The sequence below is a fragment of the Trachinotus anak genome, unplaced genomic scaffold, assembly GCF_046630095.1.
Source record: "Trachinotus anak isolate AG129_WGS33_773 ecotype Australia unplaced genomic scaffold, CSIRO_AGI_Tana_v1 ptg000007l, whole genome shotgun sequence".
Taxonomy (NCBI): domain Eukaryota; kingdom Metazoa; phylum Chordata; class Actinopteri; order Carangiformes; family Carangidae; genus Trachinotus; species Trachinotus anak.
The window spans coordinates 22,266,818-22,288,475 of NW_027273858.1; the positions used below are offsets into that span (position 1 = coordinate 22,266,818).

At 40.9% G+C, this 21,658-nt stretch overlaps 1 protein-coding gene across 2 annotated transcripts in view; it reads left to right on the top strand.

Annotated features, from left to right (window-relative positions):
- Positions 1-20,938, top strand: part of bcl11aa (BCL11 transcription factor A a) — a 57,052-nt gene extending 36,114 nt beyond the window's left edge. For both annotated transcript variants that reach the window (XM_071481463.1, XM_071481465.1), the window contains exon 3: positions 15,060-20,938. In XM_071481463.1, coding sequence (XP_071337564.1) covers positions 15,060-17,308 — 2,249 coding nt within the window. In that variant the 3' untranslated portion in view covers positions 17,309-20,938. The remainder of the gene's footprint in view (positions 1-15,059) is intronic.
- The last annotated feature ends 720 nt before the right edge of the window (positions 20,939-21,658 follow it).

Consider the following 21,658-nt stretch of genomic DNA (forward strand, 5'->3'; position numbering starts at 1 on the left):
CTCCTCTTCCTCTGTTTCTCCATCGCCGTCTTTTCTCTCCAGTTTCTTTTTTTCCCGGCCTGCAGAAAACGTCTGGGGGATCGATATGGGCTCTCAGGGTGTAGTGACTGCAGCTCTAATGAATCAAGCCTACAGTGTTTGTTAAGCAGACATGCTTGTGAAGGACTGCTGGAGGGGAGTTTGTCTCCGTGCTTTATCTCATCGCTGCACTCCCTTTGCTGTTTTTTTTCCTCTGTGAGCAACAGAACAGTGACCAAATCTGGGAACTCTGATAGGAAATTTAATATTAATCTCACACATTTCACCTCTTTTGGCTTTTGGCAGGAAAATCATTTGTGGAGAGTACTAGAAGTGGCATCGAAGAGTGTCCAAGTCTAAAGCCTTTTAAAATGGAAATTATTCAACCCTGAGTGCACACAGTTTAAGGTCCCACATTTTACACTTTTCCTGTGCTGTATTTGAAGTGTTGATATTCATCAGAAGATATATTTATGGTTCTAAAAGCCAAGAACCATCTCAGTGTAGTTTTGCATCTCCTCTCTCAGGCTTTATCTCTGGAGCTCTAGTGACAACAGGTCATTCAGCCAATCAGAAGAGAGGATCTGAGCCTCTCTTCTGATTGGCTGACTGTTTTCAGAGTGATTGGATAAAATAGCAGAATTCAGATAAACACTCAGAGAAACCAAATCCTGCAAGGTTGGATGGTGGGTCCAGATGGGTGGGGCTGAGAGCAGTGACATCACAAAGTTCCAGAAGTCCTGACGGCTGGTTTTAAGGCTCAGTTTCTGAATACAGGCTGTGTGCATTTCTCTGTGGACTGAGGCTTTGATACTTTCACAGTATTAATATAGAACCTAGACCTGATTTATAATCAAAAAACACATGGAGATCTCACTTTATACAATACAGGACCTTTAATGGCACCATTGGCATCTGGTTTTCTTACTCTCACCAGTCCATCAATCAAGTTTGAAAATAACCAGTTGATATAATTATTTATTATCCTTGCCAAAAATTGCTGCTGTTGTGGAGTCAATCCTGAAATCCTCTTGTGAACTGTGCACTAAAATCAAACGCCTGGAAAAAAACAAACAAACAAAAAAAAAAGCTTCCAAATACACTTGAGACCCACTTGAAGTTGAAGCCTTTCCTGAAAAGAAAGAAAGAAACCAAAAAAAAAAAAAAAGAATTTTTGTGTTTTTGTTGTAGCTTAAACTGTATCTCTCCAAGGTTGGGCAGTGAGACGGTGGGAGGCTGTTTGTGTTAAAAGCAGGATGGCTTGTATTTCCTCTCCTTCCTCCTCCTCTTTCACTCTTTCACCACATGCAAGCGCTATCTAGGAAAAAAGAGGCTTTTTATCGCTGATGGCTAATAGTCATAAATTTGTATTAAATATGTCCTCTATCGATTGGCCTTGTCGGATGAATACAATTAAAGAGACGGCGCTGAGTGCTTCCCACCTGGGAGGGGATGATGGAAGGATTAAAAGAAGGGAGGGTGGGTGGAAGAATAGAGGGAGGAAAACAATGAGGGAAAGTGGGAGGGATGGATGGACTGAAAGATTGAGGGTTTTTTGGCAGCAGTGTTGCTTCTTTAGTTTTTTGGCAGCAGTGTTGCTTCTTTAGTTGAGTTGCAACTTGTCCATGTGTTGCCGTAAATGTACGGGTTTCTTACAAGGTAGCGGAACGTGTGGGAGGTGGAAGCTGAAAAAGAGAGATTGGGATTGAGTGATGGAAAGGAGAAAATGAGACAGAGAGAGACAGACAGAGGGAGAGAGAGAGAGAGAGAGAGAGAGAGAGAGAGGACAGCCACCTGTATGCAATGTTGATGGACAGATGGAGGGATGAAACCAGCTGAACGGAGGAGGGATTAGATGAAGAGAGGAAGCAAAGCGCTGTGTGTGTGTGTGTGTGTGTGTGCGTGTGGGCCTCCGGCCAGCTGAGGTGTTTGCTTGGCTCAGAGTGATCTCCCACTGTGGTCACTGCAAGACACACACACAACACACACACACACACACACACACACACACTGAGAGAGACACACACACTGATAACTGAATTGTCCTGCTTGGCAGCTGTTGCAGGTCCCTGCAGATCACTCAATACCAGACTGGCTTTGTGTATATATGTGTGCATGTGTGTGTGTGTGTGTGTGTGTGTGTGTGTGTGTGTGTGTATACTCAGTGACCACCAACCTCTTGCTCATGGCACTAAAGAAAATCTGCTTCTTCTCAGCATGTCCTCTTGTCCTATAAGGGATTTGAGTCAAAGTGTGTGTGTGTATGTGTGTGCATGTATGTGTGTGCTTCCAGGAAAAATAAAACACATGCACTTTTACTGAAAAATTAAAATTACTCACACTTGAGACTGATTTTGCCCAAACTCATATTTTAGATGGAAGCTGATGGGGAATATTCAGTTTTTTTTTCTAAATTGATGATTTTTTGCCAGAAACATCTTCATAATTACACATTTTCAATTATCCTGTATAATTTCATTTTGAAGGGGATGTTGAAGTGTTTTGAATCACACACAGCTCATGGGACACTCCAAACAACTAATTGAATTTAAGGTGTTCCCATTGACCAGTTCAGTGTTGGTAAAACACAGATGGGATCATATCATCACATCACATTAATTAATGTTAGATGACCCTGATTAAAAGTCAACATTACAAATAATTTCATTGATTCAAATAATTTTGTTGATTCCAATATTTGTTGTCACTGACACTACAGGTTGACAAAAAAAACTGTCCACCTACTAGCTTTTTCCATTGGTTTCAAGCATTCTGTTGTTACATTCTGATATTATGCTACATTTTTTATGTCAAATTAATATTTCAAGTTCACTGTTTCATCATCCCCTATGATGTAATGCCAGTGCTCTGGACCGTCTGTCTTCAGTTCAGTCCTCTCGCTGGTTCGACCTGTTGACATCATATTTAGTAACCTATGAATACTACGCTCAGAGGCAGCTCTGAACACAGCCATTGTTTGTATGGAGCAGCTCATTCATTCTTTTAATTGGACCATGATGCTTTTAGTCCCCCACTAAGGACAGCAGCAGTGCCAACAGCTGCTGATTTGACCAGTGATAGTGATGATCCAGGAAGGTCAGTTTCAGAGACAGACCCATGAGCGTGAACGCTAACAGTAACAGTGGTTACTCTACTGTAACTATGGAAAGTTATCACAGCCACAAACATTTTATCTTATCTTATATCTGTTGAGGTGATTGCTATACAAACAGTAGAATTACTCCATTCATGTCACACAGCGCCAGGAATGTGCATCTTAAATGGCGACTACAGAGCTTTGTTAGATGACTTTGCAGTTGAGTCAGGCTGAGTTTCTTTTTCAAAGGACTATTTATTGCTGGAGCCCTCTGTGGCAGCATCAAAGCAGTGGCGTAAGTGGAGGAAATAAATGGACTAATGTCTACCTGATGAAACGGTAAGGTGCTGTTGTGACTCACCTGCTGAGTGTGTTTTCTGAATCCTTAAGAAACCTCCATATTTATGTTCATTATGATCCTCAATTAAAGCACAAGAAATAGAATGATTTCCATTCCGTAGATAAACTGAGTTTGATAAAGGATGTAATCAATGAAAAAGCTGCGTGAGCCCTGAAATGACAGTTAACATCAAAACTAACCTAAAATGACCACATAAAATCTGGATGAGCTCACAAATCTGCAACAGATTAGGAGCTGAAAGAAAGTTCCTGCATTCTGGGTTTCAAGTCCACAAGCTGAGTCATTGAGTATTGTGTGTGTGTGTGTGTGTGTGTGTATGTGTGTGTGTGTGTCAGGACCAAGTTTCCTCTTTCAAACCCTAGTTTCTCTCTCTCTCTTTCTCTCTCTCTCTGCTCACATAAGTGCTGTAATTTGGATGCTCTGTAATTTTACCATGGTGGTTTAGGGTTAAGTGGAGGCTGTCCCTACCATCATGAGTACTGCACTTCCAAATGGACACACACACACTCGCCCATACACACATGCATACACACTGGATCATTGCGACATTGCGCTTGGATGCTTCTACAAAGGCCAGTCCATTTAATTACATTTATAAACACAGTTTAAGGGCCCGGGCTGTGTCATTAGAACAGACTTTATGAGATACATAACTGTGTATATGTGTGTGTGTGAGAGAGAGGGTGTGTGTGTGTGTTTGTGTGTGTTTGTGTGTGTGACAGAGAGAAAGAAAAGGAAACTTTGTCACATGGCAGATATACTGGGTGGTTGGATGGACACACACACACACAGACACACAGACACACACACACACACACACACACACACGTAGATTGCTGATGAGAGAGTTGCAGATAGCACAGTCTGTAGCCCAGCAGGGATTCCACACACAGAGACAGAAGGTATTGATATATCCCACACACCCACACACACACACAGACACACACACACACACACACACACATAGGGACAGACGGTATTGATATTTTTGCTCATCAGCCTTGAGTGTATGGCTGTTTGGCAGGATCACACAGATACACACATTCTTACACACGTACACACACACACACAGCGTGTAATCAGACAGGCTCAATAATCCATTGTTGTTTTTGGTAATTCAAATGCGTTCATAGTTCTTTCTTCTATAAAAAAATACCAGATCATTATTGTCAGGCCTGGAGGCTTCTATTCAAAAGTAGTTTGGAGCTATTTTTAAGTTCGAGCTGGAATTTAAAATAGCTGCATAGCTGTATCTGGAATATTCTGATAAACAGTCTGGCATGGAAGCAGCATCTTTGATTTGAGTCACAATAGTAGCTGATGGTGATGACAAACCATGTGATGACGATCACTGGTCATTCAGATGATAAACTGACTCTTATCTTTCCTCAAGATGAGTGATATCTGACAGAGTGGTAAATGAAACTGTGACCAAGAGAACCAGATGATAACCAGGACCTGAGCAAACATGGAACGATGGTGAAGAGCTGCTCAGATCCTGGATCATTATAATCATGCAAGCAGGAAGATGAAAAAACAGTTTCCCTCTGTGTTCCAAGTAAACATCACATCACAAATATCATCAAGACAAGAGAAGACTCCTAAGAGGGATACTAGCATGCATTAAAATATACATATCATAACTGTACTACAGCACCTAGTGCTGTAGTACAGTTATGATATGTAGTTATCCAGTAATAGCCAAGAAAGAAGGGTTCAGTATGTGTTAAACAAACTACAATGCTTTAAAGTATTGTGCTGCCAAGATGCCTTCACAGAGCCTATGTCCCTCTTTATAGCTACATTTCATAGCACAGCTACAGTCTGTGTTTGTGAAGAAAAAAACATTGCATTTGTCCTCAAACTACCTTACCTGTTTAGTGTTCCTGATTGAAATCAGTGAGAAGTGCTACCTGAAGTATGATGTTACAGTTCATATGATGTTTTCTTGGATTTTAAATTGGGTTCTCCACCTTCCACTCTATACTAGTGAAGGTCTTCTGTTACTTTACGTACATTTTGCACCTTAAAGGTTCCGTATGTTTCAAACAAACTTGAATGTATCCAAGTATTGCACCAGAATGGCAAAGGTTTTTATACTTGTTCCTGATGTCCACACTGGAAGGCATGAAGAGAAGCTCGTTTCAAGCTTGGTTGTGAGTCATTGCCTCCCTGAACTTTCATGAAGAACTCTGTGTTTTGAGTCTCTTGTAGAGTAGTCTTGAAAAGATTGTTAGTCTTGAAGAGATTGGGGATATTGAAATGATTCTTGGTGTTTCTCTCAGTTTCACCCAGGGGAAAGGATTCAAAAATAATCTCTTCTTTGTTTAGCCCATTTCCTCTAGACACAATTGAGCTTAATTTAAGATCAATATAAGGTTTTGACCTTTTTTTTCATATGTCTTAACCTCAAATTTTTCTTAAGACAACAATAAGATCCTTAACAAAACTTGACTGTCTTATAAAACACAATACCTGAAAATGTGATTGTGATCAATTGAAGGCCTGTAAGCACAGCATAAGAGCTCCTACTTCTTGTATTTTTCTTGTTATTCTCAAACTGGACAGGATTTAGATCTGGATCTCTTCTTTTGCTTCCTTATTTCTCATAAGGGGGGTTGAAGAAAAATAGGTCAGAATTCAGTAATCTCCAAATTAGAGCTTATTTATTTCTGTGAGACAAAGAAAGAGCTTGAAAGCAAGGTTCAATCGTTGCCTGCTTCTAAAATGAACCGTTTGTTGGATTGTCTGTTTCATAAAGTTACAAAAGTTGTCGTACTACTTACCTCATACTCATGTTTTAATGTTGCAACCTCTTCGTTAGTAAAAGAAACAGAGCCAGTCCGTCTTGAGGGATGGTTGACAACCCTCAATAGGACTGATCCCCTCTCATCATTCACATATTGTGAGGTAGTTTCTGTAGTTTGTCATCCCCCTTTAACGATTACACAACTATTCTATCTATTCTAACTATGCATCGCTCTTGTAACTGCAGTGTTTGAGGAAGTTTCTTTGATCCAGCCGCTGACTCGTAGCCAGTAAAAGAGGCTGATTTCCTTCTAAGCAGAACACTGCCTTTTTGAGCAATTGCAGTCATGTTGTTATTTGACTGCGTCACTCTCGTCAGTGAGCAGACAGGACACCAGCTGCCACTGTTTGCATTCCAATTGCTTGCTGTCCAGTTAGTGAGGAAGCTTGTGCATAGAGGGGGGAAATAATTGGGGGAAAAAGGAGGATAGTGCAGATCCTTCTTTCTGGACCACACTGGAACTTATTGCAGGATTTAGCCCAGTGCATCGGTGCGACAGCTTATGATGCCAAAACAGCAATTTTGTGGCAATTTAAAAGGATACCACTAAAGAATCCAATTTCATGATAGCCTTGATTTGAACTTGACCACCATGACTACTTTTGAGTTTACCCAACAGGATTTTGACATGGTTTCGCATATAAGCCCAAGGGTCATAGAATTTCCTCTGCTGAAACAAGAACAAACAGTTCTGAAATTAAAATATAAAACAGAACCATAATTGGGCAACACAATTTTCACATTTCACAACAACGATATGGTTAAGTGCTTTTGGGTGGTAGAACCCACTGTTGGAATAGAAGCAGAAAGCCACAACTGTTGCACTTTAGTGGGTGATGATGGAGGGAGGATGGTGGGAGGGAGGAAGGAAGGATGTGTTATGACAATGGAGTCAATAATGTCCATGTCCTTAAGTAACCATTTGAAAGTCATTTTCTCTGGTAAGGTTTGCTTCCACTCCTAAGGCAATGTATCAGTTACGGCACAAATGTATAGTAGGAGTCATGAGATGTGAGTGTTGATCAGCATGCAGCTATATACTGTCTGTCACTGGAAATATGGCTTATGATAGAGGGAGGGGAAGAGTAAAAGAGACATGTACAGAACTCATTATCACAAAATGACTATATTCATATTATGTCACCTATTTTAATTACAGTCATATATGAATGTGATATAGACATTGATATGCCATGGATGTGACATCCCATCAACTCCTGGTAATGTTCTCACTTTAAAAGGATATTACAACTATTTCAGTGGGATTTTTATTCTGTTTTTTGACCAAACAGTTTTGGTCTCTGTAGCTAATTTCCTCCTTCATGACAGCTGTAAATTCTCATATAACTCACCTTTTTAAATTTTATTAAGGCTTAAAGTTATGCATAACTGAGAGCGTGCCTCTTTGAGTGACAGGTGGGTGAGCGTTGTGGGTCTCGGCTCCACATATCCATTGTGGGATTACCCACGATGGCAATGGCGGAGCAGCCCACTCTGAGTACTCCTTTAAGTACCTTACCTGTTTAGTGTTCCTGATTAAAAGTACTACCTACTAACTATGACGTTCTTGTAAATTAGGTTTTCTACCTCAAAACTGTATTTCTATTACGAAACTTACTTTATGACCAGAAAATGTATATATATTAACAATGCTATTATAACGGATTATCATTCACTCTTTACATAGGTTAGAGGTCAGTTTAATGCACGGAAAATCTGCATTAAAGTTGGTGAGCACACTCTGCAAGATTCAGGACAGTTTTTTAAACCTGTTTAGATTAAAGTGTATGTTAAATCAACGCAGCAAAAATTGAAAACATTCCTCCAGATATTAGAACAAATGTCTGGTGAAGACATAATAGTGAAAAGTAAAAGTTAAAATGTCCAGGTATCCCTTTAAGGTAGAGCAGGAGGCAATCAGGGGTGACCGGTGATGCCCAGATGTAAATATAAGCAGCAGATCCTGAAAGCCTGAGGCTCAGATAGAAATCCCAAATTGTATTAAGGGACATTGTCTCTTACTCCCAGTATGCGTACCTAATCCTGTTTCAGCGATGTTCCATTACCTCAATTACTATCATCTCACCCAGAGGTGGACTCAGCCAAGGACACCACCGGAGAGCCACCAATGGGTGGAAAGAGAGGATGGAGGAAGAGGTGGAGAGGGAGGGCTATTGAGGAGAGGGTCCTATACAGTGCAAAGAAAGTAGGATGAAAAAGAAGAGATAGGAAATAAGGGGGTGAGGGGGAGGGTGAAGAGATAGAGGGAAGGAAGTTACACTTTAAAGAGAAATGAGAGACAAATGATCAACAATAACAGGAGAACAAACTGATGATGTAGAGATGCATACAATTCATGTAAGACCAGTAAAACACTGGTAGGTCTGTCCGAGCTGGTAGCCAAGACCTGGCATCCATTTTTGTTTCCCAGCTGGTCGGAGAGGGATGTAATGGTGGCAGTCCAGCTAATTTACAGGACAGAATGACTGGCCGAGGAAGACGGTTTTGCAGGCTGACACGTTCTGAGGTGGATTCAAAAATTTTATAATGTAAATGTGTTCGATTTATCTGTTGTCCCTGTATGAAGACAAGTTGTATATGTGCGTTAGAAATCTAAATGGCAACCTTTTGAATTTACTTTTCCGGAGCATGTGCACAGACATACATACAGATGTTCGTGGACATGAGCAGTCAGTGCAGACAGTTATTGTGTCCTTGCAGCAAATTTGAACACTGAAAGCAAAAAAAAAAAAAGTGGCTTTTGATGTGTATCATTTTACATTGCTATTATGACATGTAGGATGTTGTGAAGGGTTGATATCCATAAGAAGATATATTTGTGTTTTTAAGAATCAAAATGAAGTGGCTCTGAGCCTCTCTTCTGATTGGCTGACTGCTTCCAGTTATCTATAAAATAAATTATAGCAGATTTCAGGTAAACACTCAAAGAAACCAAATCCTGCAAGTTTTAAGGCTCAGTTCCTGAATACAGGCTGTGTGCATTTTGTCCATGGATTGCAGACTGTGATACTTTTACTGGATTTATATAGCTCCGAGACCTGTTTTATAATCACAAAAGACATGGATATGTTTCACTGTGACAAGTCTAAGGTGCTAATGAACTAAATCCATAATTCAAGTGGAACTTTCACTGTGACAGCAAAGACAGAAAAGTTTAAAAAAAATAAATGAATAAATTAATAAAAATGAATAAAACACTTTGGTACAGGTACAGTGTGTCTCCCTGGTTTTGTGCACCAGCTTCCTTTCAGCTCCTTGGACAGCCACTGGTTTAGAGTGCTACATATCCTATTGAGAGGAGGGATGGATAGAGCCACACACTCTGCGCGCGAGCACACACACATACACACACACACACACACACACACACACACACACACACACACACACACACACACACACAGACACAAAGGAGTCATGAAACATGAGTCAAGCTGTCTTACTGCCTCCCTCTCCCCACCATAAGTGTCCAGGCAATGCCCTTGGCTTAATAGGACCTAATGCCTGTGCTTGTCAGTGTAGCATGGCTGCTGTAGAGTGTTAGGACATTTCTGAAACTGTGTGTGTGTGTGTGTGTTGTTCAGAGTCTCACCAGTGGCTGTGTGGTTTTGACATTTACATGAAGGTAAAGACCTGGATGCTATTATTTACCCCCATCTCCCCTCCTTCCTTTCCTGTCCCCTTCCTATCTCTCCTTCCACATACCTGCCATATCCATACTTAATAGTTGCAGCATGTATTTGTCAACTCTCTCTCAGCTAACTAAGAGGGATTACTTCTCCTATCTCTTTCGTTCCCTTTCTCCGACTCTTATCTGTCTTCATCTTCCGTTCTCCATTCGGCTTTCTCACTTAATTTTTCTACCTCAGAGTAGTGGAGAGTTTGCCTAATGAAGTGGCTGATGGGAGTATATTACAGAGAGACAGAGTGGAGCGGTCGCCTACTCTAAAATCCATTAACCTTACAGTTTCAATCAGCGTGCAGACAAGTCTGAGCTGCGAGTCAAAAAGGAGTGTATTAGCTTAAGAGTTACACCATTGTGCCTCGCGCTTGTTTTGCTCAATATTTTGCCCACCTTTAGCTGAAAACACAAATCCTTCTTTTACACTGTGTTATCACTGGGTTGTCACCACATTATATTCATGCACAATCCTGCAAGTCTTATTTTCATCAATTGACAGTATTCTTCTGGGTGAGGCAGATGTGGTCACACAAAAATCTAGGCCCTGGGCGTAAACAGCCTCAGTGCCGCTTCTTACTCTTTCAGTACATCCAATTTCATGCATCTAGGCCTATATTTCCTAGAAATTCTGTTGGAGTTCAGTATCAGCACCAACACAATATGCTTTTGGAACTATTTTATCTGCAGTATTGAAATTGAAATTAAATGAAATTATCCAGTAATTCACTTGAGAGAGAAGCAAAGATTAGAGACAAGCATGAATGAAATGAACACAATTTTACGCAACTTTCATATCCTGTTAATAATCTTGTGACCCCTCAGTTTTGCTCTATTCTATTGACCCCAGTTTGGGAACTATTTGATTAAACCATAAACAGAGAGCAAAAGAAATCCAGCCCATGCCTGGGCTACATGCTTGTTTTCTTCTGGCCCAGCGTACGCCCGTTTCCATGGCCCGAATCTGGCCCATGCACAGCACAATTTTCAGATACTACTTCTACATTTGGACTTATTCTTGTGCGCACACAGAAAATCTTACAGCTGTTAGCCAATACAGCCGGAATCTGCTTCATTTTGATATTCATTAAGATGGAGAGGACTCCTGATAGTCTCCAATATTAGTTTCGATACAAAAATAGTCAAGCTATTTATTCAGGAAACAACATTAATAATATCATTGCTCTGGCTTCTTCTTTATTTAGTTAGTTCATTATTCCACTTGCTACAAAGCCCCTGACAGGAATCTTTGAGTCCTTTCAAACAGTTTCTGTTCTGTACTTCAAATGCTGCAGGGACTGCCTCAATTTCCAGACCATCATTTTGACTTTCAGTACATCTTATTATGATGTTCTGCATCTCTATGGAAACATAATTCGAGAATGATAGCTTCCAAAGTAAAAATGAGCAATTATTGAACAATAATGCTATGCTTTTATTGTTGTTGTTCATGCTTTGATGTTAAACCCTCTACACGTTGCCGTCCAACAAATGTGTACTTGACTTGTTTAGATCCTGTGTAAGTGGATGCAGATATTAGACTGTCCCCTTAGTGAGAAAGCAGTTTTACTATTTTGGAAATATGACCAATTTATTTGAAGAAAAAGAAAAGCAGATCCCACACCAGGCATCTGGTCAACAAGGGGAAAGACTGCCTCCAAGCCGGATAAATGATGGTTTGCATCTAAAATATTATGTGTACCAAAGGGATAACACCTCCACGATTTAGACTGAAATGGAAAAAAGAGCATCTGTATTGTCAGTGCTGTCAGCGCTCAGGATTAGAGTGTATCAACCCGAGGGAAAAAAAGATGAATAAATAATTAAAGCCTCCCCGGTCCTGATAATGCAAATGATATTCACAGGTTAGATCCGATGCAGGTGGCCACAATTAGTGGTAATTTGTGCCGATTTTAATGATCCATAATTTAGCTGGCTTCCCAAACTGCTGGTCATGTAGGATAAGTGTGTTTGTGTATACAGTAAGAGAGATGTGGAGAGAGGGAGCAGCAGCGAAAACAAAAAAAAAGAAGGGAAATGAAGGAAGGGGAAGAATCTCCCACCAAGCACTGAAATGAAGAGACAGGGTCCTTGTCTACACACACACACACACACATACACACACACACACACACACAATGAAACACATTTACGTGCCCAGTTTATGATGACACACTATTCTTTCACACTTCAGTACCAGCTTTGTGAACAAAAACGTGTCTTTTGTCAATTCCAATTACTGTTTGTGTTTATGTACGTTGTGAACTAAAGCCCCATGGTGTGAAGAAAATTACATCTCTTTTATATAAACACACATATACTTTTATGCACACACAAACGCACACATATACACAAATGTTCCCTTTGCATATGTTTTGATGCCGTTTCTCCACAACAACCTCTCTGACTGTCTCTTTTTGGCCATTAGAGGTAAATTGCAGAGTGCCGACGTATAAAAGCCTCCATGCTAAACCATGACATTCTTTCAGTATCACTGCTAATTTGTCACAGTTGTTGTGTCAGTAATTAGAAGGTGATATGTCCCAGTTCTGTGTATTTTTACAACCCAACTTACCTGTTCACATATTAATGGAATGTTTTTGTAATTTACTGTTCATGACACGTTGCAGCAAAATAGCTTTTTAGCAAAAAAAAAAAAAAAAAAAAAAATCAACTGGGATAATTATCATCAATATTACGACCCCTAGAATGACACCTGTTTATTTGCTTTTGCAATGATATTACAGCATGTTTCAATTTATTATAGACTGCAACCTTTGACATTTTTTGCATGTTGATATAATTATTGTGATTGTTATTCCATGAATACCTGTATTTCGATGCACACATAAAATTTATCTTTGCATTTGGATCTGTTTGAAAAATAAACTGTTTTTTTAAAATTGTTTTGTTTTTGCAACAAACTGTTTTTATGAAGTGCATGCCCATAAACAAAAAATGCTTTATGTAGGGTGGAAAAATTTGAATAGAAAAATTGCCTTTTACAGTAGATTTAGCACAGTTTGTTCATATATCTCATACAGAAATGTAATATATGACATATATGTCCCTATATCAATAGTGGTGTTGCCATATATGTCACTTATATTGTTATCACATATATACAGCCTCAGGACATATAAAGATATAAGTGAAATACCCATAGTAAAATTTGTATATGTATATATATTAAAAATCTAATAGCTATATGATGAAATTGGAATGGTATAACATGTTGCAACATTGTTAATGATTTAATTTATAAATGCAAGTTTATGAAACTGCATACATATAACATTTCTATTTGCTTATATATGTTTTCCTTATTAATTTCTCAATAATTTTAATCATGTCTGTCTTCCCATTCTTGGAAAGTGGTCTGAGACTTTTAGCCCCTACTGTATATAATATCAACATATACTGACTTTGGGATGAACATATATTTATGTAACATATGTCTATAAGTACACATACAGAGACATATTTTTATGGGCTAGACATATATTTCAACATATGAATATTGTTCCAATTTCTAATAAGTTTCATATATTTAATATTTACATATGTGCTTTTTATATACATATCATATACACATACTGTATGTCATATTCAATATTCAATATATGTACATATATTACATTTATGTATGGGATGGTCTATATATTTTAAAGCCTTGACTTCTGACATCAGTTCAATTGCATTAGTGCCTAGTGATAATGACATAAAATGTCAAAACTACTGTTTCCAAGCATGTTTGCATGTTTATCCATTGGTGTGTTAATGAGTGAATGCTGTATCTCAGCTGGTTCGTGTTAGATGCACCCACACTGCACTGTGCTTAATAGCGGAAGGTTCTGAATGGCGGCAACGGGGCTTCGTTTGTCATCTAATCTTGTAAACGAGCTGATGGCCGTCCGTTTGGTCCCCCTAATGAGATTACACATGCATTCCGGGTCCCACAACGGGTCATCATTGCCGAGGCCATTCAAAGGCAATTATTGTTTTAAATGTTCCTCTTGTCGCCATCTCAAAGTGACTCTGCATGCTTCACTGAGGGAAGAAGAAGGGGTTATTTTTCCTCTTCGGTTGGAGCCTAAATGTTTTTACACTCCTACTGTTTTACTTTCCTCAGGCGGCCGTAATGTTTCTGTTTTGTGTGTATTTGAATGAGAGAATGAGTGTGTATAGGTGCATTTGTTTGTGGGGCGATAGGCTTGGAGTGAATGTGAACAGTGTATAAGAAGATGACTTTAGAATACAGTGTGCATGAATAAACTTGCATACATTTGATTTGTATTTATTTGTTGTCAAAACATGAAAGAAGTTCTGACAGGGATTTACTGATTGGGTTAAATCACTAGTCTCCACCTGTTCTCAGATGTATTAGAAACACAATTCCTGATGCATCAGATATCATATATTTTTTATGTATTTATGCTGTTGCTACAGAAATGAGGAAGCAGTAATTTGAAGGTCTAAAGGATTCTTCTCTGCTGCCTCTACAGCATGTGTGTCTGTATGTGTGTATATATGTCTGTTTGTCAGCAAGCCTCTTGTTTTGGTAGTTCAGTGGGAAGCGGCAGTCCGCTGGGACAGCCCTGTTTCTTTGTTCTCCTGCTGACAATGGAGGACTCACAGTCAGTCTAAAGGGAGAAATTATGTCCCAGAGCAGTCTGTGAGAAGAACAAATGCATACACACACACTACTTCTCACATGCTACTCATGTGGGGAATGACCTCAATAAGAGGTACCGTTTTATTTGCAAAGCCCTCTACACCATGTGCTGACCACTTCTAAGAGCTGTAAGAGTTAGGCCTAAGGTTCAAATAAAAGACTGATTCAGCTGAGTTAAACAGAGTTATCCTTCATGGGTTTCATTCTGTACACAGAACTGTTTATGTTCAATTGAAATGCAGCTTTTGAAAATCTGAAATGTTTCAGAATTCAGTCTTTACTGCTAAACAGACACTGGTACTGGCTGATCCATTCATTCATGTGTAGCATAAAGTCTGGCTGATGTTGAAGGTGTTGGCAACTCCTCCTAACCGGATTCTTTCTTTTCCATCACCACAGGTAAGGAGGAGCCGACCACCTATACCTGCACTACATGTAAGCAGTCGTACGGCAGTGCTTGGTTCCTGCTGCAGCATGCTCAGAACACCCACGGCTTCCGTATCTACCTAGAAAGTGAACATGGTAGCCCTCTCACACCACGCATGGGTGGACCTTCCTCCCTAGGTGGGGGTGCAGACTGCCCCTCTCAGCCCCCCCTTCATGGCCTCCATTTGCCTCCTGATGCAAGCCCCTTCAACCTCCTCCGCATCCCTGGCTCGGGTTCAGGTGGACGGGACAGTGTCGGAGCAGGGGGTGGGGTTGGCCCTCCTGCTACTGTTGGTGGGGGCCATCATCAGCGTTTCCCCCCCACACCACCTCTGTTCAGCCCCCCTCCAAGGAACCACTTGGACCCCCATCACCTGAGCCCAGAGGAGCTGGCGCTGGCAGCCCACCACCCGAGTGCCTTTGATAGGGTGCTGCGCCTCAATCCTCCTCTGCCCCTGGACCCCCCTCCAACAATGGACTTCTCAAGGCGGCTACGGGAGCTGGCAGGCAACACCTCAGGGTCAACTCCCCCGCTATCCCCCAGCCGGCCTAGCCCCATGCAGCGCTTGCTCCAGCCATTCCAGACGGGAGGAGGAAGTGGAGGAACAGGAGGTGCAGGGGCCAGCAAACCTCCATATCTTGCTACCCCACCCCCTCTTCCTGGCTCCATGCAGTCACCTGTTGGCTCTCAGACCACTCCTACTACCCCTCTCCCCTCAGCCGGGGCACCACCCTCCTCCACCACCCCATTGAAATCAAAGTGTTGTGAGTTTTGTGGCAAGGCCTTCAAGTTTCAGAGTAATCTAATAGTGCACCGGCGCAGCCACACAGGCGAGAAGCCGTACAAATGTCATCTGTGTGATCATGCTTGTACACAGGCTAGCAAACTGAAGCGTCACATGAAGACACACATGCACAAATCCTCCTCGCCGAACACGGGCAAGTCAGAAGACGGGCTCTCGACAGCCTCCTCTCCGGAGCCTGGCACCAGTGAGCACATGGGCAGTGCAAGCAATGCCCTTAAGTCAGTGGTGGCCAAGCTGAAAAGTGAGAATAACCGGATGCTACGTGAGAATGGTGAGGAGGAAGAGGAGGAAGAGGAGGAAGAGGAAGAGGAAGAGGAGGAAGAAGAGGAGGAGGAGGAGGAGGAAGAGGAGGGAGAGGAGGATGAAGACCAAAATGCAGAGAGGGGAGCCAGAAGAAACAACAATAGCTATCACTTTGGTCTGAACCTTGAAACGGCACGTCAGCACGAAAACAATGGCGGTATTGGTAGCCGACTGGGAGGTTTGGCTGACGAGGGGTCCATCCCTCGGTCACTGCCCGAGGTGATGCAGGGGATGGGTCTGGCTGCCAGTATGCAGCACTTCAGCGAAGCCCTAAACGCACACAAACGGAATGCCATGGCCCAAGAGAACCACCTGCACCACCACCTCAACCGAGACCACCACCACAATCGTGAGATGTGTGATGGGGACTCTGTGCTGGAAACAGATCGTGTGGAGGAGGGCTCTGTCTCAACAGTAAATGGGCGGGGAGCATCTCCTAACGAAAATGCCTCTGTTGGCCTCTCAAAGAAACTGCTACTGGGTAGCCCCAGTCCACTCAGTCCTTTCTCCAAACGTATCAAGCTGGAAAAGGAATTTGACCTGCCCACTCCCACAATCCCTAACACGGAAAACGTCTACTCCCAGTGGCTGGCTGGCTATGCCGCCTCTCGACAACTCAAGGACCCTTTTCTGAACTTTGGGGATTCCAGACAATCGCCGTTCGCCTCTTCGTCTGAGCATTCTTCAGAGAATGGCAGTCTGCGTTTCTCAACCCCTCCGGGGGAACTGGATGGTGGGATGTCCGGCCGCAGTGGTACAGGCAGTGGGGGCAGCACTCCACACCTTGGGGGTCCTGGACGGCCCAGCTCCAAGGATGGCCGCAGGAGTGATACTTGTGAGTATTGTGGCAAGGTGTTCAAGAACTGCAGTAACCTGACAGTGCATCGGCGCAGCCACACAGGGGAGAGACCATACAAATGTGAGCTGTGCAATTATGCTTGTGCCCAGAGTTCCAAACTTACACGCCATATGAAGACCCATGGTCAGGTGGGCAAAGACGTGTACAAGTGTGAAATTTGTCAGATGCCCTTCAGTGTCTACAGCACCTTGGAGAAACACATGAAAAAATGGCACAGTGACCGTCCGTTGAGTACCGAAATAAAGTCAGAGTAGAAGGCCGAACTATGGGACCTTTTCCCTTCCACAGCTATGTCCGTCATTCGTCCCTTGTTTATTCCCAGCTCCTTGTAGATTTGCCCCAACCCCAACACTCCACTTTCGCCAATCTGGTGGAAGCTTAAGACCATGTGCTCTGCACCAGCACACCCCGTTTCCATTACCCATTGAATGCATGATCTGTATCGGGGCAATACTCTTGCATTGACGCAAAACTTCGAGCCTTTCTCTTGTGCAATAATTTACATGTTGTGTACAATTTTTCTTTTTTGAGTTTTCCTTTTCCATTTTTAAGAATTAGTCAGCATGCATAGTATGTTTTTGCTAATCAAAAAAAGAAAAGAACTTGTCCCTGGTTGGTTAATTGTTGAGTAAATGTGTTGCTGTTTTTCCTCTTGTTCTGTTTTTCTTTTTATTCTTCAAAAAGAGAAAAGACAAGAAAGATACATCCATGCTGCATACATTCTGTAACACATATCATGTACAGTTTTGTTTTGTAACATGGAAAGTGAACAGTCTTTACCCTCTTCTTACAACCCTGGAAATGCACTTATCCTGATCTTTCTAAAAGACACCATGTTCACACAGGGTTTAAAAAAAATCATATATTAGCTTGATGACTAAACCTAAAGTAATGACAGCCTTCAAATTTCTTTCAAAAAGACAAGGGTGTGCTAGGAATTCAATTTGTACTATCATTTGGTTGAATAAGAAAGAGTGCCTTTGATATCTCAAGACTGCATTGGCCATAATCTTATCTGGTATAAGTTTGGGGTTGCACTAGATAAAGCTAAAAGGTTGAAGCCACCCAGGAAAGGTCCTTGCATCAAGCACCTGACTGCTCAAATGGACTGTGACAACTCGTGATGAAGATCAGAGTTCTCGTCAATCATCATTTAGCTACCTATTACATGTTCAATAGGCTATCTTTTATTATGTGGATTTCATGGAAAGCATGGTACAAGCAGTATTGTGTATATCTGAATTATTTGTAGTTTTGTTTCTGGTAAGGCGGTACTTTTGAGATAAAGGTAATCTGTAATGTACAATCCTGATCTTGAGGGATACAGTGCATGGCTGAGAAGTGTCATGTATCTGCGTTAGCACAAACCTACAACGCTGCTCCGATACGTCAGTGTGTGGAACAATGCATACAGTAATATATGAGCTCCGAGTGAGGCTAACTTTATTTGAGAGCATTGAAGACAGAAAGCTACACAGAACTGGAAGCTACGTACATATTACAGGGATCAGAGGCAATCTCTTTCACTCTTTCACTTACATTTCTAGAAAGAATTGCAAAAAAAATATATATCTGTACTCCAGGGCTCTTTGAAAGGAGTGAAAATTTTAATCAGTATGCATAGGCTAATGCAGGGCACAATTTTTTTGTTAGCTGTTGCTTTCTAACCCAAAAAGGAGAGTATTTTTTTTCCTTGTTGAGTTTCATTCAAGCTGTTTATAGTATAGCACTTGTCACTCTGCCTGAGAGCAAGTATAGACATCTCTCTTTCATTGTCCCACACTGATGCAATGTTGGTATATGGGTTAGGTCTAAAAGCTAGATTGTCATTTATATGACATGAAGTGCACTGTTTCAGTTTTCCCAGTTTACAAATTTATGCTGAAGGGGAAATTAAAAAAATGTTGAAATGCTGTCAGATAACGAGGGTCCCGTTGTTCAAAAGCAGTAAAAGATGAGACACAACGCAACTCCAGCCTCATGACCCTTGACCTCTGTACCCTTGCCGTTTCACCTTTGACCATTTTGTCAATTTGTTACCCCTAGAAATCCCAGCATGTTGCCTGGGCTTAAAATTCACCTGGTCAACAAGGTCTGTAAATTAAAAAGGTTTGATATGAGTTACGTAAATTAGCAAGTGCTGCTACATGGATCCAGCTCCCATTGGCCACAGCAGCACCAAGCATCCATATTGTTAAGGAGCTGTATTGTGAATCTGTTGTCATCTCCACCTGAATAATCTATAGACCTTGACGGCTAGACTACAAAACAACTCAAATCTTGTTGCTTACACTGCGAGAATCTGTTTTTTTGTATAAATCTTCCTTTAAATTCTAGATATGAAAATAAACGTTTTTTGCAAATAACACTTCACTATCGTTTAGGGGAAACTGTATTTAAGTTTTGTTGTCGTTTCTCTTTTTCCTCAGCGTCTTGGTGGTGTTCAAGACTCCGATCACAGTATATATGAAATGATAAACAAACAAAAAAAAAAGATGAAAAAACAAACAAACAAAAAAAAAAAATCTGTGATGGTTTTGTATTTTATTTTGCCTTGGCTCTTCACAACTCTTCAGGTTGAAATACAATTTGCATTGGGGAAAGGATTAAGATTATATATGAATATATAATAAAGAACTTAAAATATAGGAAAATGCACATTCATGTCGATTCCTATGCTTAAACACATTTATGGTCTACTTTTTCTGTATTTCTAGAACTGTATTTGAATTCAATGTTCACTTAGAATAGGCACTATAGTATTTATATTGAGGCTCGTATTTTTAACTGTTGCTTGTGCTCTCTAAAGGTATTTACCATACCTTTTTTTGGTAGTGGATAAAAAAAAATCCCAGGCTGCCACAGTATATTTTTTTAATTTGGCAGGATAATATAGTGCGAATTATTTGTATGTTTAAAGAAATAAAAGGAAAAAAAAAAAAACCATAAAAAAGCAGCTAAAAGTATGTGGCATTGGGAGGTATCGCGGGCCATCAGATGGCTGCCGCTCTGGTTCCTGTCCACGGAGGTGGTTGTACATATCTTCTTTGGTTTTTGGTTCGGACCTCCTTCCCCACCCCTCGCCCTCGCCTCCCCTGCCCTCCGCTCCCTCCCCTCCCTGCTGCCATTCTTGTATGCAGTAATGCAAGCTGACGTCAGCCTGTTCTGTTGTGTGCTTCTGTCTCCCTCACCCCTCCCACCTGACTACATTCCAACATCAAGAAGAGAGGAAGAAACAAAAAAAAAAAACTTCATATGCAGTACATGGATTACGAAAAAGCGTCAAAATAAATACATTTAAAAAAGAAATTAAACGTTTTGCAGTTTTTTTTTCATTGCCAAATACTAAATGGTGCTTTATATTTAGATTGGGTATACTTTCATATGCAAAGCATATTTAAAAATGACCTGGGGGACGTGGAGAAGCCTGCTTGAGTTGAGACTTTTTTGTAAATGGCAATGCGGAATATTTTGTTATCAGCCTTTTCTATTCCTGTTCCGAGAGCTGTTTGTTGTAACTTGAACTTGAACTTTATCTTTTACTATGGGAGTTACTATTTATTATTACCTACATGCTCTGTTCAAAACAGAGACATGGAATGGATACTTATTTTTTGGTTTCTTTTTATTTTATTTTTTATGTTTTGGCTATAATATAATTTTGATTTTTGTTTTTTGTTTTTTTTTTTCTTTTGTAATGATGGCCGATGGTCATTTGATAATCCTAGGTCTTTTAATTTCTGATGTACTTGTTTGGGGTCTCTGTTCAGTTGTACTGGGAAAACCACTGTCTGTGTTTTCTGGCAGATGTCTGCATAATCCTGTTCACACACCCATTTTGTCCCTTTATCGAAAAACAATTAATAAAAAAAATGAAAGTATAACGGCACTTGTCACTTATCTCCACTGTGTGTGTCAAGTTATCTCAAGTGTGTGTGCATGAATCTGTATGTGTGTGTGTATAATTAAATCCCACCCCAGAGCCCCTTGTTATAATTTACCTGCAACTTCACTGCTGCTGACGTTGAACTCTGTCTCCTGTTACATTTTCTATTAATTTTTTCAGTTCTTACGAAAACTTGAATTTCTCATTGATCTGTTCAAATGAAAGCATCATCTGAAGACATAATCTACAAACACACAGATCAGAGTGCAAAGTCCTTCCCTCCTAAGCATGTGTGTGTCTGCCTGTGTTAAGGGTGTTGGTGGTGACTTGTGCAGGACGTTTTCTTGACATACTTCCTCTAACGAGCCTTCACGCTGCTGCTTGAACCTAATGAACTCAACCCTCTACTTTATGACTGTCTGAATGTGTGTGTGTTTGTGTGTGTGCACTGCCTCCATCTTGCCCAGGAGGGATGGGAGTGCTGAGCAGGTGCATATGCAAGTCCATGAAAACTTCAAAAACTCCCTACACCTGTGTATCTGCAGTGTCACCCTACCTGTTGGCTGGAGCAGCTGGTTTTAGTGCATGCCTACGTGTGTGTGTATGTGTGTGTGTATGTGTGTGTGTGTGTGTGTGTGTGTCTGTGTTCATACCTGTGTGTTTGTGCATCATGCCATTTTCTCTTAATTTGCATGCTATCTTCATGTGTGTGTACTAT